The 14,655-nt window shown below is 60.2% G+C and overlaps 2 protein-coding genes across 2 annotated transcripts; both read right to left on the bottom strand.

Moving 5' to 3' along the window:
• Positions 1–11,526, bottom strand: LOC135323857 (uncharacterized). The gene is made up of 6 exons (XM_064498813.1): positions 11,491–11,526; positions 11,154–11,288; positions 10,644–10,757; positions 10,297–10,442; positions 276–401; positions 1–133 (listed from the first exon to the last, which is right to left on the bottom strand). Exons 1-6 carry the CDS (start codon positions 11,524–11,526, stop codon positions 1–3), a joined length of 690 nt encoding a protein of 229 aa, XP_064354883.1.
• Positions 709–3,300, bottom strand: LOC135323919 (uncharacterized). The gene is made up of 6 exons (XM_064499061.1): positions 3,162–3,300; positions 2,915–3,026; positions 2,214–2,337; positions 1,570–1,707; positions 1,061–1,174; positions 709–858 (listed from the first exon to the last, which is right to left on the bottom strand). The coding sequence occupies exons 1-6, from the start codon at positions 3,298–3,300 to the stop codon at positions 709–711; spliced, it is 777 nt and encodes a 258-aa protein (XP_064355131.1).
• Positions 11,527–14,655: the final 3,129 nt, after the last annotated feature.

Genomic DNA, 14,655 nt, shown 5'->3' with positions numbered 1-14,655 from the left:
TTAGGGCCAGACAGCTCCATAGCAGCAGCTCAGGACCTTTCTTCGGCCTTGCCCATGGTGCCCCGCTGCCTTGTGGACAGCGCTCTTCGTAGGGCCTTCCCCTCCGGAGCCATACCAGCATCCTCGCCGAGTGCTAGAGAGTTCAACAGCAAGGGGGGCAGTTGTGGGAACAGGGAGAAGGCAGAGAAGAGATGCCCTTTCCCCTGATGCTGCCGTCAGTGGGAGCATGGGCATTGCAGCAGGGGAAAGCAGCCTCCCTCTCGGGAGAGATTTACCAGGGCAGCTGCTTCTGCTCCTCTTGCTGCGCTCTCTTCCTCTCGGCAGCATACTTGAATGTTTCTTGGCGGGTTCTGAATGCCTCCAAGCCTTTCAGAACCTGGACTCCTCGAGGGGAAAGGTGGCTGCAACGAGAGGCACAAATCTCTCACCCGCTGCCTGGCACCCTTCCTGCCTCTGCCCTGCTCCAGCCCCGGCACCCACCCAGGCCCGCGTGCACCCACAGCCCCTCGCAACCTGGGAGGAGTTTCCGAGGTTAGCTGGGGGCTGCACAAAGGCCCCTGGGAGGAGGGAGGCAGGAACCCAGGTCATTGCCATGGCACGAGAAATCAGAGGAGGTGCTATGCCACCCCAGGCCTCGGGGACTTGCATCCATAATACCTTGGGGGGGTCACGGCCCCTCCACTGCCCCAGACTGTAGCTGGAGCACACTTACTTGGGCTGGATTGGCTGCAGCATGGCCGCTGCACTCTCCTCATCCACTGGTGGAGGGTTCACAGCTGTTCTCCACCTCCGCTTGGTCTCCTTTCTTCTGGGCTCCGCGGGAGGATGGGGAGCCCAAGTCTCCTCACTGCCCAGCTCCTGCCAAGGAGGAGACAGTGTCCACTGGCTGCTCCCCCAATACCCCACAGCCCAGCAATGGGCAGGGAGGAACACCGGGACTTTGCCCCTTTGCTGCTTGCTCTTTCGACTGTTACAGCCCTAATGAGAAAAACCCTGCAGGGGTCTCACAGAGACATTACGCGGGGGGCAATTAGTGCTTTGCTTCCAAAGTAGCTCCTACCACATGTCCTCCGCTGACGGGTACGCTGCTCTTCCCGTCAATTGCAGCCAGCACCGCAGGCCCCACAAGCCTGGAAGACTCTTCCTTGGGGCTCAGGCTTTCCTCAGAGGCCAACTGTTATGCCAAGAGAAAAAAGAGGCAATGCTTTCTGGAGGCAGCTGACAACACAAGTTTCCCCAGCATCTGCCTCCTGATTCTCCTGGAGCAGAATTGGGAGCAGTGCGGAAAAAGGAATGAGGTGGAGGCTGTTTGTTTGGGAGGAGTTTGGGTGGGAGAGAGAGGTAGGCAGGGGGTGAAAAGCTGTTTCCAGAAGTGGCTACATTAGGAAATAAGGTGGAACAAGAAAACATCGGGGCAGGCAGAAATTCCAGCAGGGAGATCTTCCAACGGGAGGAGCGCGGATGCAGACGGATGGCAGTGAGGCTGCCCTGAAGACCCCAGCTCGTGCTGACACCATTGGAAAACCCACTAGACGCTGTGTCCCCAACGGTGTCCAGTGCCGCCAGTACCTGGGCCAGCTCTTGAGCCTGCCCTGCAAAGCAGGCTTCCCACGCAGCCCATTCTGCCTGCGCTTTTTTTTGCCGCTCCTGGTACAAGGAGGCCAGGCTCTGCCTTTGGTCCCACTGCGCAGACATCTCCATGGTTTCCTGGAGGGCCACACAAACGCAACAGCACACGGCATTAGTCTCAGCTCCCGGCAGGGCTTTCTGCAGCTCTTACCCTCACTCCTGCACCCCCGCTTCAGCCAGCCTGTCGGCCCCGTTTCACTCCTAAAGGTTCAGAGGCCCCAAGTTACGCCAGGCTCCGCAGTTCATCACACACAATTGGACGGTCTGTTACAACCCGCGAGCTCCACTCTCCACGCTCAAGAAAAGACCTGTACACTTTCCATAGCCTCAAAATGCACCACTGCCCGACGCTAGAGCAGCAGTGCCCCATGGAAGGCTCCATGTGGGTTTCCTGAAAGGACCGGAGGGAATGACACGCTGTAAGGGCAGAGCCTGACTTCTGGGCTGTAAGAGGCTCTGGAGGAAGTAACGGAAATGTTCAAGTGAACACCTCCTCAGGGATCTTTGCAGAAGTGCTATGTGCACAGCCGGCCTTCTGTACAGGTCCAAAGAGCCCGGGAATTGCAGCAACTCGGGGCAGGTACCTGCAAGAGTCTCCTACAGCCCACAGGAACAGTGGGTGCAGCTGTGGACCTGGCTGCAGCAGCTGGTTTCTCCTTGCTGGGCTGCTTCGTCCTGGGGGAGCTGCCTGCGCCTGCTGCGAGCGGACTGCAAAGATACGCCGGGAGGAGGCTGCGTGAGCCCAGGGGCAGCTGGTTCTCCCTCCTGGGCTCCCAGGCCGTGCACCTGCCTCTGCAGCGGAAGGCAGTGCTGCCAAAGAATGAGCTGCATTTGCCTAATGCTGCTCACAGCAGCAGAGAAAGAGGTGATCCCGAGCTCCAGCACTCAGCTAGGGCCCAACGGGGCCTCAGGCATGCTGCGGAGGCCCCTGTCTAGGCCCCTCTTCCTGGGACAAGCAGAGGAGCAGGGCCGTCGGCAACCACAGCCTCCCAGAGATACTCTGACACGCTGCCTGGCCATTGCACTAACTTCTGCCCTGGGGTCCATACGAGAGGGTGCTAGTGAAGAAAAGCAGTCCTGCCATTTCCCGCTCCCGGGCCCTCTCTGGTGCCTTCCACAAAGGGGAGATTCCCTGGGAAAGAGGAGGCTAAAAACAGCTTCATCACGGGGTCGCCACGCTTCCCAGGCTTGCCTTTTCCCAGTGCCTGGGGCTGGCGTGGCCAAAGGGACCTCTCTTCTGTGGGGGCACAAGTGTTCCCCTTCCCCCTTTCCCCAAGGGACTCACCTGGCAGCAGTCGTCTCCGGTGCCTTTTGCTGCCTCGGGCCTGCCCCCAACCTTGGCAGCACGGGCCGAGGAAGCTCCTCGCGGCTCTGCAGGAGCTTGCCAGCATGGCCCTCTGTAAGGAGGAGAGGAAGGAGGGTGCTCTTCCGAGCAGCGTCTTGGGGAGGGCAGCTGTACCTGCCTGAAGTCACCTGCTGTGACGCACAGGCAGCGGGGACACGAGCTGCTCAGGAGGGAGCTGCTCCCTTACCTTTGCTGCTCCCGAGCTCTCCTTCGGCCGCCTTCTCCTGCGCGGAGCTGGTGCTGGCAGCCTTGGCCTTTGCTTTGCCTTCCGCCGGGAGAGAAAAGCTGGGAAAAAATGACAACGGCAGCTTGAGGAAAGGCCTCATCGCATGGTGTCAACGCTTCCCAGGCTTGCAGAAGAAGCAGGGCAGATGGGGCGATTTCCCATAGCAAGGTTGGGGGTGGCCACCCTCAGGGCCCTGAGGCTTCGAGAGCCTTTGCCGTGCCACGTTGAATACATTGCCTGGAGAAGCAGCAGAGGACTGCACAACACCCCCAAAGAGGATGCTGTTGCCCGCTCGCTCTCCTCCCTGCTCCCCTCTGATGGCGTCATCAAATGCCCCTCCGTTGGCTGCAGAGCTCAGCCCAGCCTTTGCTGGGACCTGTGTCAGGAACCTTTTCCCAGTGCCTGGGGCTGGCGTGGCCAAAGGGACGTCTCTCCTGCGGGGACACAAGTGTTCCCCTTCCCCCTTTCCCCAAGGGACTCACCTGGCAGCAGTCGTCTCCGGTGCCTTTTGCTGCCTCGGGCCTGCCCCCAACCTTGGCAGCACGGGCCGAGGAAGCTCCTCGCGGCTCTGCAGGAGCTTGCCAGCATGGCCCTCTGTAAGGAGGAGAGGAAGGAGGGTGCTCTTCCGAGCAGCGTCTTGGGGAGGGCAGCTGTACCTGCCTGAAGTCACCTGCTGTGACGCACAGGCAGCGGGGACACGAGCTGCTCAGGAGGGAGCTGCTCCCTTACCTTTGCTGCTCCCGAGCCCTCCTTTGGCCGCCTTCTCCTGCGCGGAGCTGGTGCTGGCAGCCTTGGCCTCTGGTTCCCCTTCAACTGTGAGCTGAAACCTGGGAAACAAATGACAGCAGGGGCTTGAGGAAAGGCCACCATGTGTCCTGAGCAGCTTGCTGCCACTAGTGCTCCTCACAGTCATTTGTGACCTCGCGGTCCTTCCCCTTCGTGCCCACCCATGGCTGTTTTGGCCAGTCTCCCCAAAAGACACAAAATGGAGCGCACACTCCTGTCTGTGGGCGGTCAGGCCTCTCTGATGGGAATGACAGCAGGTTGGGCATGAGAAATGCAGTCACGCTTCCCACTCCCCCCCGCTGACATGTAGACACATGTAGCCAAGGGCTGCAGCGCATCTGTGCTCACCTTGGGAACACCTGCACAAAGCTCGACTCGATGTCTGCAGTGGTGGGATCTGCACCGGACCCAGCTGCCTCTGTCTCCCGCTGTCTCTGCAACGGGACACAGAGCCGTTAGGAGGTTTCTAAGGCAGTTTTCTCATTGTGCCCCAAAGCAGCAGCCTTTTTGGCTGCGGAAGGAGGAACCTGCTTCTCCAGAGCCCTCTTGTAAAGCCTCTTGCACAGAGACTGGCTCCCAGTTCTGGGGTGGAGAAGCTGCACAGCAAAGAATTGCCACTGGGCAACAACACCGCCACATTTTGTGTAGGGGCAAGGATCAAGAAGCTCCGCAGATGCTCTCTTTGCTAAGGCAGGAGGGGCAAGCACCGGGGAGGGCATCCCAGTAGCCCACCACAGCCCGGTGAGCCAACAGAGATCATCTTGCTTGGCCTTTGACAGGCTTGCCAAAGAGATCCAAGGGGCCCAGGAAACCCAAGCAACTTACAGTGTCCGTGGCTGCAGGCGGGCCTGCCTTCTTCGCCAGCCTCTGCATGCACTCGGCCGAAAACCGCATGCACACTTCACCTTCTTCGCAGGTCAGAACGCCTATGTTCTGGAAGGTGAAGGCCACGTGCTCCTGGTTGCCCACGTGAGAAGAGAACAGCAGGACGGTTTCCTGCACACACTTCTCCACCGTGCGCCAGGGCAAGGACGTGGCCAGTGACACCCGCTGGTAGTTGAGCGGCTTGATCAGCACATCGTCTGCAAGGAAGGGCAACAAGGTCACTGCTGCAGCAGGCCAAATGGCTCTTGCTGGGCCAGGGAGAACTGTGGGCGGGCTGCAGCCATTTCTGAGGGCAGCTCCAAGAGAGCCCAACTTCGTGCACTCTTCGAGCTTTGTTGGGGGCAGCTGCGGCTGTGCGCCCACCTTTCGAAGGAAGGCCCTACTTCTCCCAGCCCCTTCCAAGGAGCGGGCCGCACCCACCCGCGTCCATGGCCAGGGCAAGAGCAGGGTGGCCACTGCCTTCTCACCAGGGAGAGTCACTGAGTGGTGCTTGAGCCCCCGCAGCCACTCCGCATCCAGAGGCAGCTGGAAGATGGGTTTGCGAACCGTAGCACCTTTGCCTCTTTGCCGGTGCAATTGCTTGTGGGCCGTGCAGAAGGTCCCGAGCCCCGCTACCAGGACACCCTGCACACAGCAAAGACAAGAAGGCCCATGAATAACTGCTGGGGAGAGGGAAAAAGTGATGCCCGTCAGAGTGTGGGGACACTGCTCTGTGCCCTCCCCGCTCCTGAGGCTCCCGATGGGCAGAAGAGCCACAGTCTCCCGATTTTGGCCACAGCCTCCTCCAAAGAGTTGCTAACATCCCTCAGCTAGAGAGGATGCCCGGGCTTTCCACCAGCCTTGGCACAGGCGGCACGCTGCCCGGGCGCAGGGTGCTGCCGCGGCGCTGGAGAAAGGGGTGCTGCCTGGGGCCCAGCACTCGCAGCAGGACAAAACCTTCCCGGCGCGGGGCACCGGGGCGCCAGCCCACCTTGTCCAGCATCAGCTGCTTCAGGATGTAATCGGAAACAGCGTTCCAGATAGTGACGATCTCTGCCAAGCAAGGGAAGGACATGTCAGGCCCCAGACCACACAGCTCACACCCTCTCACAAGCGCCTGCCCAAGGGAGGGACAGGCAAAGGCGTACGCAAACCCTCCGGAAAGCCACCGCCATGGCTGCAGAGCTGGGCTTTGCCCCCGTTTCACACTGCTGGCCTTACTCGTAGGCCGGGGGAGGTTCAGGCAGCCTGAACTCGTGAAGCCTAAATGCTCGGCGTGGGGTCCATGGAAATGTTTATTACGGGAAACAAAGAGAGGAAGGAGCCAACGATGCCGAAAGAGAGAGTCACCCCCCTCGGATCCGCCATGTCGAGGACGGCCGAGGCGATGCCCCGGCGGGGGTGGGCGGGCGCACGCGGGCGCGTTGCCGAGTCTGGGGGTTTCACGGGCTCTCGCCCCCCTCCGGGGGGGCTTCCTCGCCCGGGCAGTCCCCCCTCCCGGCACCTCCCCCAAACGGGGCCCGGGGCCTCCGGGGTCTCTGGGGGTCTCCGCCCCGCCGGTGCGACCTCAGGGCCAATCAGAACGCGCCACCGCGCCCCCTCTGGCGCCCCTCCCCCCGTCCTGGAGCCCAACGGCTGCCGCCGCCCTGCCGGGTTCCAGAAGCTTCTCCCGGGGGCGAGCGGCCCCGGGCCATGGGTTTTCCACGCTTCCTTCATGGTTTGCCACTGCCAGGCTGAACTTGTTGGCAAAAATGTGTCTCGTGACACCGTCTGGGACATTCACAGCTCGCCCCCAGCCCTGGGCAGCCCCCCCACAGCAGTTCCTGCCGGTCGCAGTCTCGGTGTGGCCCCTCGGGAAGGAGCTCCCCCAGCCCTCACCCTTGGTGCAGAGCCGCAGCAGCGTTGGGAACAGGGAGCTGCGCTCCGGGCTGACGGTGTCGGTCCAACTGGCCTCCATCCCGCTGCCCCTTGCCCTCGGCTCCCCTCTGCAGCTGAGGAGGAAGGACGCCCTTCCCCTCTCCGCACCCAAAACGCCTCAGTGGCGTAGCCCTGCTCCTCTGCCTGCCCTCGCAGGGAACTGAGGGCCCCGCCGCCCCGCGAGACCTGCCTGTGATGCGGCACAGCCCCCTGTGACCTCAGCTCGTGTCACCTGGGGGGCTCAGCAGGTCACCGTCAGGGACATGGCACAGCCAGGGAGGGAGCAGAGAGATTTCCCCTCACCTCCTGCAAGGCAGGCTCCTGGCAGGCCTTGGTGGCAGCCACGAGAGCCATAGGCAAGGGGACCAAGGCCTCGGGTCCCTCGGAGGCTGGCAGCTCTGCCAGAGCCCTCAGCCGCCTCCACCGCAGGCTGTCCTACGCTGTCCCACGCCTGCTGTGCCCGTGTCCCTGCAGACTGTAGACGCCCACCCTGCTTCCCCACCTTGCTCCCACCCTGGCATCTCCCTCCCTTCACTGAGGCCTCTGCACGCTTGTTGGCTGCTCCTTGAAACACAAAGCCGCGGGCTTTGTTTGGAGTGTAAGTCGTTCATTCAACCGAGCTCCCCCAAATGGCTGTGCAACTGTCGGCTGGATCAACCCCTTCTTAAAGCCAGATCAATACTGCCCACTGCTCTCCCCTTCTCCACCGAGCGAGTCAGTTCATCATAGACTTACCTTGCTTATGTCCATGCTGGCTATTGGACCTTGCTTATGTCCTTGCTGACTCTTCCCAATCCCCCTCTGGTGAAAAGATGTGTGGAAATGGCTCCCGGGAGGGTTTTCTCCATCCACTGATGCCTCTCCACGCTTGCTGGCTGCTCCTTGAAACACAAAGCCACAGGCTGATCACACACTCCCGCTGGGTGACCTGTTGCGCCAAAGCTCCACCCCTCAAGTGACAGTTCCTAGTCCTAATAAACTGCCTAAACTGCAGTTTGGGGCTCTTTCCTCTTCTCATGCTGCTGCCCAGTGCCAAGGAAGGTGCCTGGGAGCCCCCAAACTGCACACAGGAGTCCAACCTCTTGCTGGCAGCAGGGTCAGCTACGGTGGCAAAGCAGGTTTCTCAGGCCTCCATCCAGCCTTGAAACCTCCTGGGATGAAGATGACACACTTTCTCTGCGCCACACTTTCCAATGCTTAAACACAGGCTTCGTGGAACAGCCTTCCGTCTCTCCGGTCTGACTCTCTGCTTTCAAGCTATGGCCATTGTCGCTCCTGCTACTCTTATGCACCATGGTGTGCAACTGTCGGCTGGATCAACCCCTTCTTAAAGCCAAATCAATACTGCCCACTGCTCTCCCCTTCTCCACCGAGCGAGTCAGTTCATCGTAGAGTTACCTTGCTTATGCCCATGCTGGCTATTGGACCTTGCTTATGTCCATGCTGACTCTTCCCAATCCCCCTCTGGTGAAAAGATGTGTGGAAATGGCTCCCGGGAGGGTTTTCTCCATCCCCTTCTGGGGGATCAAGCTGAGGCTGACAGGCTGGTAGTTGCCCGCATCCTCCGGCTTGCCAGCCTTGAGGCTAGGAGGGATGTTGGCTTTCTTCCAGACCTCAGCAACCTCCCCCAGTTGCCATGGCCTTTCCAAGAGAACGGAGAGTGGCCTCCCTGGGACAACAGCCAGCTCCCTCAGTACTCGGACTTAAGCAGGCCCGACCTCTTTCTATCTTCCCTAACCCCATGCTCCTCCGCTGAGGAAGAGTCTTGCTCACTCCAGACTGCCCCACAGGTCTCAGGGGCCTGGGATTCCGCAGGGCACATCTCACCAGGAAAGACTGATGCAAAGAGGGCACCGAGAACCTTGGCCTTGTGGTGTCCTTTGTCACCAGGTCCTCTGCCCCATTCAGCAGCAGGCCCATATTGCCCCGAGTCTTTCTTTGGTTGCCCGTGGCGTTCTTGCAAGCACATCCCTGAGCAGGCCCAAGGCTGCTCTCCTGAAGTCTAGCCTTGTGCTCCTGCTTTCTCCCTGCTTCTCGCCCGCCTCTCAGGACCCTGAACTCCACCACATCCTTGCCTTCCCAGACAGTCCTTCCGAAAGAGCCTGTGTCCATGCATTGCAGCGTTCCAGTCTTGTGAGCTATCTCGCCACATGTCTGGGATCCCAGGGAGATCAGTGCCTCGCTGGTGCACACAGACCTCCAGTTCCTCCTGTTTGCTCCCCTGGCTGCACGGACTAGTGTCCAGGCACCTCAGAGAGGCGCCCAGGTCTTCTGCTTTCCCACAAGACATGTGAGAGCTTCCCTCACCGTGTTGCCCTGCTGCAGCAAGGGGGTCTCTCAAGCTCAACACACACCCTTTGCTGGCCAGCCCCCTCCACCACTCCTTCCTTTGGCTGGGGCTTGTCCTCTCCTTCCCCCTTGTTCCTGCTTTCAAGTTCTCCTCCCCAGGGCAGCCGGCCTTTTGGCAGAGATGCTTTTGCCCCAGGGCAGTGGGGATGTGCGGTGTCAACACTCGGCCAGCACACGGTGTGTGTGAAGAGCGGGTGGGGGCTTGTATGTTGGGTGCATGCTATAGGAAGGATGGGGAGTCGGGGGATAATTCCAGGGTCACGAGTGCGGTTGGTACAATCCGTCCAGAGAAGTCCACCACCAGGCACAGGTCGGTCACTCCAGCTGCAAACAGCAGCACTGCTCTTTATTTAGAGGTGGATTCTTGCATTTGGGAAGCCCCTTTGCAAGCAGCTCCAGCACTACAAAGGAAACGCCCACGCGTCTCCACTCGGCCGTGCAGGTGCCACTGCTCGTCGCTGGCCGAGCTTTAGGGCCAGACAGCTCCATAGCAGCAGCTCAGGACCTTTCTTCGGCCTTGCCCATGGTGCCCCGCTGCCTTGTGGACAGCGCTCTTCGTAGGGCCTTCCCCTCCGGAGCCATACCAGCATCCTCGCCGACTGCTAGAGAGTTCAACAGCAAGGGGGGCAGTTGTAGGAACAGGGAGAAGGCAGAGAAGAGATGCCCTTTCCCCTGATGCTGCCGTCAGTGGGAGCATGGGCATTGCAGCAGGGGAAAGCAGCCTCCCTCTCGGGAGAGATTTACCAGGGCAGCTGCTTCTGCTCCTCTTGCTGCGCTCTCTTCCTCTCGGCAGCACACTTGAATGTTTCTTGGCGGGTCCTGAATGCCTCCAAGCCTTTCAGAACCTGGACTCCTCGAGGGGAAAGGTGGCTGCAACGAGAGGCACAAATCTCTCACCCGCTGCCTGGCACCCTTCCTGCCTCTGCCCTGCTCCAGCCCCGGCACCCACCCAGGCCCGCGTGCACCCACAGCCCTCGCAACCTGGGAGGAGTTTCCGAGGTTAGCTGGGGGCTGCACAAAGGCCCCTGGGAGGAGGCAGGCAGGAACCCAGGTCATTGCCATGGCACGAGAAATCAGAGGAGGTGCTATGCCACCCCAGGCCTCGGGGACTTGCATCCATAATACCTTGGGGGGGTCACGGCCCCTCCACTGCCCCAGACTGTAGCTGGAGCACACTTACTCAGCCTGGATTTGCTGCAGCATGGCCGCTGCACTCTCCTCATCCACTGGTGGAGGGTTCACAGCTGTTCTCCACCTCCGCTTGGTCTCCTTTCTTCTGGGCTCCGCCGGAGGATGGGGAACCCGAGTCTTCTCACTGCCCAACTCCTGCCAAGGAGGAGACAGTGTCCACTGGCTGCTCCCCCAACACCCCACAGCCCAGCAATGGGCAGGGAGGAACACCGGGACTTTGCCCCTTTGCTGCTTGCTCTTTGACTCTTACAGCCCTGATGAGAAAAACCCTGCAGGGGTCTCACAGAGACATTACGCGGGGGGCAATTAGTGCTTTGCTTCCAAAGTAGCTCCTACCACATGTCCTCTGCTGACGGGTACGCTGCTCTTCCCGTCAATTGCAGCCAGCACCGCAGGCCCCACAAGCCTGGAAGACTCTTCCTTGGGGCTCAGGCTTTCCTCAGAGGCCAACTGTTATGCCAAGAGAAAAAAGAGGCAATGCTTTCTGGAGGCAGCTGACAACACAAGTTTCCCCAGCATCTGCCTCCTGATTCTCCTGGAGCAGAATTGGGAGCAGTGCGGAAAAAGGAATGAGGTGGAGGCTGTTTGTTTGGGAGGAGTTTGGGTGGGGAGAGAGAGGTAGGCAGGGGGTGAAAAGCTGTTTCCAGAAGTGGCTACATTAGGAAATAAGGTGGAACAAGAAAACATCGGGGCAGGCAGAAATTCCAGCAGGGAGATCTTCCAACGGGAGGAGCGCGGATGCGGACGGATGGCAGTGAGGCTGCCCTGAAGACCCCAGCTCGTGCTGACACCATTGGAAAACCCACTAGACGCTGTGTCCCCAATGGTGTCAAATGCTGCCAGTACCTGGGCCAGCTCTTGAGCCTGCCCTGCAAAGCAGGCTTCCCACGCAGCCCATTCTGCCTGCGCTTCTTTTTGCTGTTCCTGGTACAAGAAGGCCAGGCTCTGCCCTTGGTCCCACTGCACAATCTCCATGGTTTCCTGGAGGGCCACACAAACGCAACAGCACACGGCATTAGTCTCAGCTCCCGGCAGGGCTTTCTGCAGCTCTTACCCTCACTCCTGCACCCCCCACTTCAGCCAGCCTGTCGGCCCCGTTTCACTCCTAAAAGGTTCGGAGGCCCCAAGTTACGCCAGGCTCCGCAGTTGATCACAAACAATTTGAGGGTCTCTTATGACCCACAAGCTCCACTCTCCACGCTTGAGTGCCATTGCTCATCGCGGGCCCTGCTTTAGGGCCAGACAGCTCCATTGCAGCAGCTCAGGACCTGTATTTGGCCTTGCCCATGGTGCTCCTCTGCCTTGTGGACAGCGCTCTTCGTAGGGCCTTCCCCTCCGGAGCCATACCAGCATCCTCGCCGACTGCTAGAGAGTTCAACAGCAAGGGGGGCAGTTGTAGGAACAGGGAGAAGGCAGAGAAGAGATGCCCTTTCCCCTGATGCTGCCGTCAGTGGGAGCATGGGCATTGCAGCAGGGGAAAGCAGCCTCCCTCTCGGGAGAGATTTACCAGGGCAGCTGCTTCTGCTCCTCTTGCTGCGCTCTCTTCCTCTCGGCAGCACACTTGAATGTTTCTTGGCGGGTCCTGAATGCCTCCAAGCCTTTCAGAACCTGGACTGCTCGAGGGGAAAGGTGGCTGCAACGAGAGGCACAAATCTCTCACCCGCTGCCTGGCACCCTTCCTGCCTCTGCCCTGCTCCAGCCCCGGCACCCACCCAGGCCCGCGTGCACCAACAGCCCTCGCAACCTGGGAGGAGTTTCCGAGGTTAGCTGGGGGCTGCACAAAGGCCCCTGGGAGGAGGCAGGCAGGAACCCAGGTCATTGCCATGGCACGAGAAATCAGAGGAGGTGCTATGCCACCCCAGGCCTCGGGGACTTGCATCCATAATACCTTGGGGGGGTCACGGCCCCTCCACTGCCCCAGGCTGCGGCTGGAGCTGGCACACACTTACTTGGGCTGGATTGGCTGCACCATGGCCGCTGCACTCTTCTGCTCTGCTGGTGGAGGTTTCGCAGCTGTTCTCCGCCTCCGCTTGGTCTCCTTTCTCCTGGGCTCCGCCGGAGGATGGGGAGCCCAAGTCTCCTCACTGCCCAACTCCTGCCAAGGAGGAGACAGTGTCCACTGGCTGCTCCCCCAACACCCCACAGCCCGGCAATGGGCAGGGAGGAACATCGGGACTTTGCCCCTTTGCTGCTTGCTCTTTCGACTGTTACAGCCCTGATGAGAAAAACCCTGCAGGGGTTTCATAAAGACATTACGCAGGTGGGAATTAGTGCTTTGCTTCCAAACCCGCGACCCACGAGCTCCACTATTCACGCTCAAGAAAAGACCTGTACACTTTCCATAGCCTCAAAATGCACCACTGCCCGACGCTAGAGCAGCAGTGCCCCAGGGAAGGCTCCACGTGGGTTTCCTGAAAGGACCGGAGGGAATGACACGCTGTAAGGGCAGAGCCTGACTTCTGGGCTGTAAGAGGCTCTGGAGGAAGTAACGGAAATGTTCAAGTGAACACCTCCTCAGGGATCTTTGCAGAAGCGCTATGTGCACAGCCGGCCTTCTGTACAGGTCCAAAGAGCCCGGGAATTGCAGCAACTCGGGGCAGGTACCTGCAAGAGTCTCCTATAGCTCAAAGGAACAGTGGGTGCAGCTGTGGACCTGGCTGCAGCAGCTGGTTTCTCCTTGCTGGGCTGCTTCGTCCTGGGGGAGCTGCCTGCGCCTGCTGCGAGCGGACTGCAAAGAGACGCCGGGAGGAGGCTGCATGAGCCCAGGGGCAGCTGGTTCTCCCTCCTGGGCTCCCAGGCCGTGCACCTGCCTCTGCAGCGGAAGGCAGTGCTGCCAAAGAATGAGCTGCATTTGCCTAATGCTGCTCACAGCAGCAGAGAAAGAGGTGACCCCGAGCTCCAGCACTCAGCTAGGGCCCAACGGGGCCTCAGGCATGCTGCGGAGGCCCCTGTCTAGGCCCCTCTTCCTGGGACAAGCAGAGGAGCAGGGCCGTCGGCAACCACAGCCTCCCAGAGATACTCTGACACGCTGCCTGGCCATTGCACTAACTTCTGCCCTGGGGCCCATACGAGAGGGTGCTAGTGAAGAAAAGCAGTCCTGCCGTTTCCCGCTCCCGGGCCCTCTCTGGTGCCTTCCACAAAGGGGAGATTCCCTGGGAAAGAGGAGGCTAAAAACAGCTTCATCACGGGGTCGCCACGCTTCCCAGGCTTGCCTTTTCCCAGTGCCTGGGGCTGGCGTGGCCAAAGGGACCTCTCTTCTGTGGGGACACAAGTGTTCCCCTTCCCCCTTTCCCCAAGGGACTCACCTGGCAGCAGTCGTCTCCGGTGCCTTTTGCTGCCTCGGGCCTGCCCCCAACCTTGGCAGCACGGGCCGAGGAAGCTCCTCGCGGCTCTGCAGGAGCTTGCCAGCATGGCCCTCTGTAAGGAGGAGAGGAAGGAGGGTGCTCTTCCGAGCAGCGTCTTGGGGAGGGCAGCTGTACCTGCCTGAAGTCACCTGCTGTGACGCACAGGCAGCGGGGACACGAGCTGCTCAGGAGGGAGCTGCTCCCTTACCTTTGCTGCTCCCGAGCCCTCCTTTGGCCGCCTTCTCCCGCGCGGAGCTGGTGCTGGCAGCCTTGGCCTCTGGTTCTCCTTCAACTGTGAGGTGAAAGCTGCGAAACAAATGACAACAGAGGCTTGAGGAAAGGCCACCATGTGTCCTGAGCAGCTTGCTGCCACTAGTGCTCCTCACGGTCACTTGTGACCTCGCGGTCCTTCCCCTTCGTGCCCACCCATGGCTGTTTTGGCCAGTCTGCCCCAAAAGACACAAAATGGAGCGCACACTCCTGTCTGTGGGCGGTCAGGCCTCTCTGATGGGAATGACAGCAGGTTGGGCATGAGAAATGCAGTCACGCTTCCCACTCTCCCCCGCTGACATGTAGACACATGTAGCCAAGGGCTGCAGCGCATCTGTGCTCACCTTGGGAACACCTGCACAAAGCTCGACTCGATGTCTGCAGTGGTGGGATCTGCACCGGACCCAGCTGCCTCTGTCTCCCGCTGTCTCTGCAACGGGACACAGAGCCGTTAGGAGTTTCTAAGGCAGTTTTCTCATTGTGCCCCAAAGCAGCAGCCTTTTTGGCTGCGGAAGGAGGAACCCGCTTCTTCAGAGCCCTCTTGTAAAGCCCCTTGCACGGAGACTGGCTCCCAGTTCTGGGGTGGAGAAGCTGCACAGCAAAGAATTGCCACTGGGCAACAACACCGCCACATTTTGTGTAGGGGCAAGGATCAAGAAGCTCCGCAGATGCTCTCTTTGCTAAGGCAGGAGGGGCAAGCACCGGGGAGGGCATCCCAGTAGCCCACCACAGCC

Source organism: Dromaius novaehollandiae, chromosome 29 (genome assembly GCF_036370855.1).
Source record: "Dromaius novaehollandiae isolate bDroNov1 chromosome 29, bDroNov1.hap1, whole genome shotgun sequence".
In the NCBI taxonomy this organism is placed as follows: Eukaryota; Metazoa; Chordata; class Aves; order Casuariiformes; family Dromaiidae; genus Dromaius; species Dromaius novaehollandiae.
Note: the sequence above shows the minus strand (reverse complement) of the source record. Positions and strands in the feature narration are given on the sequence as shown.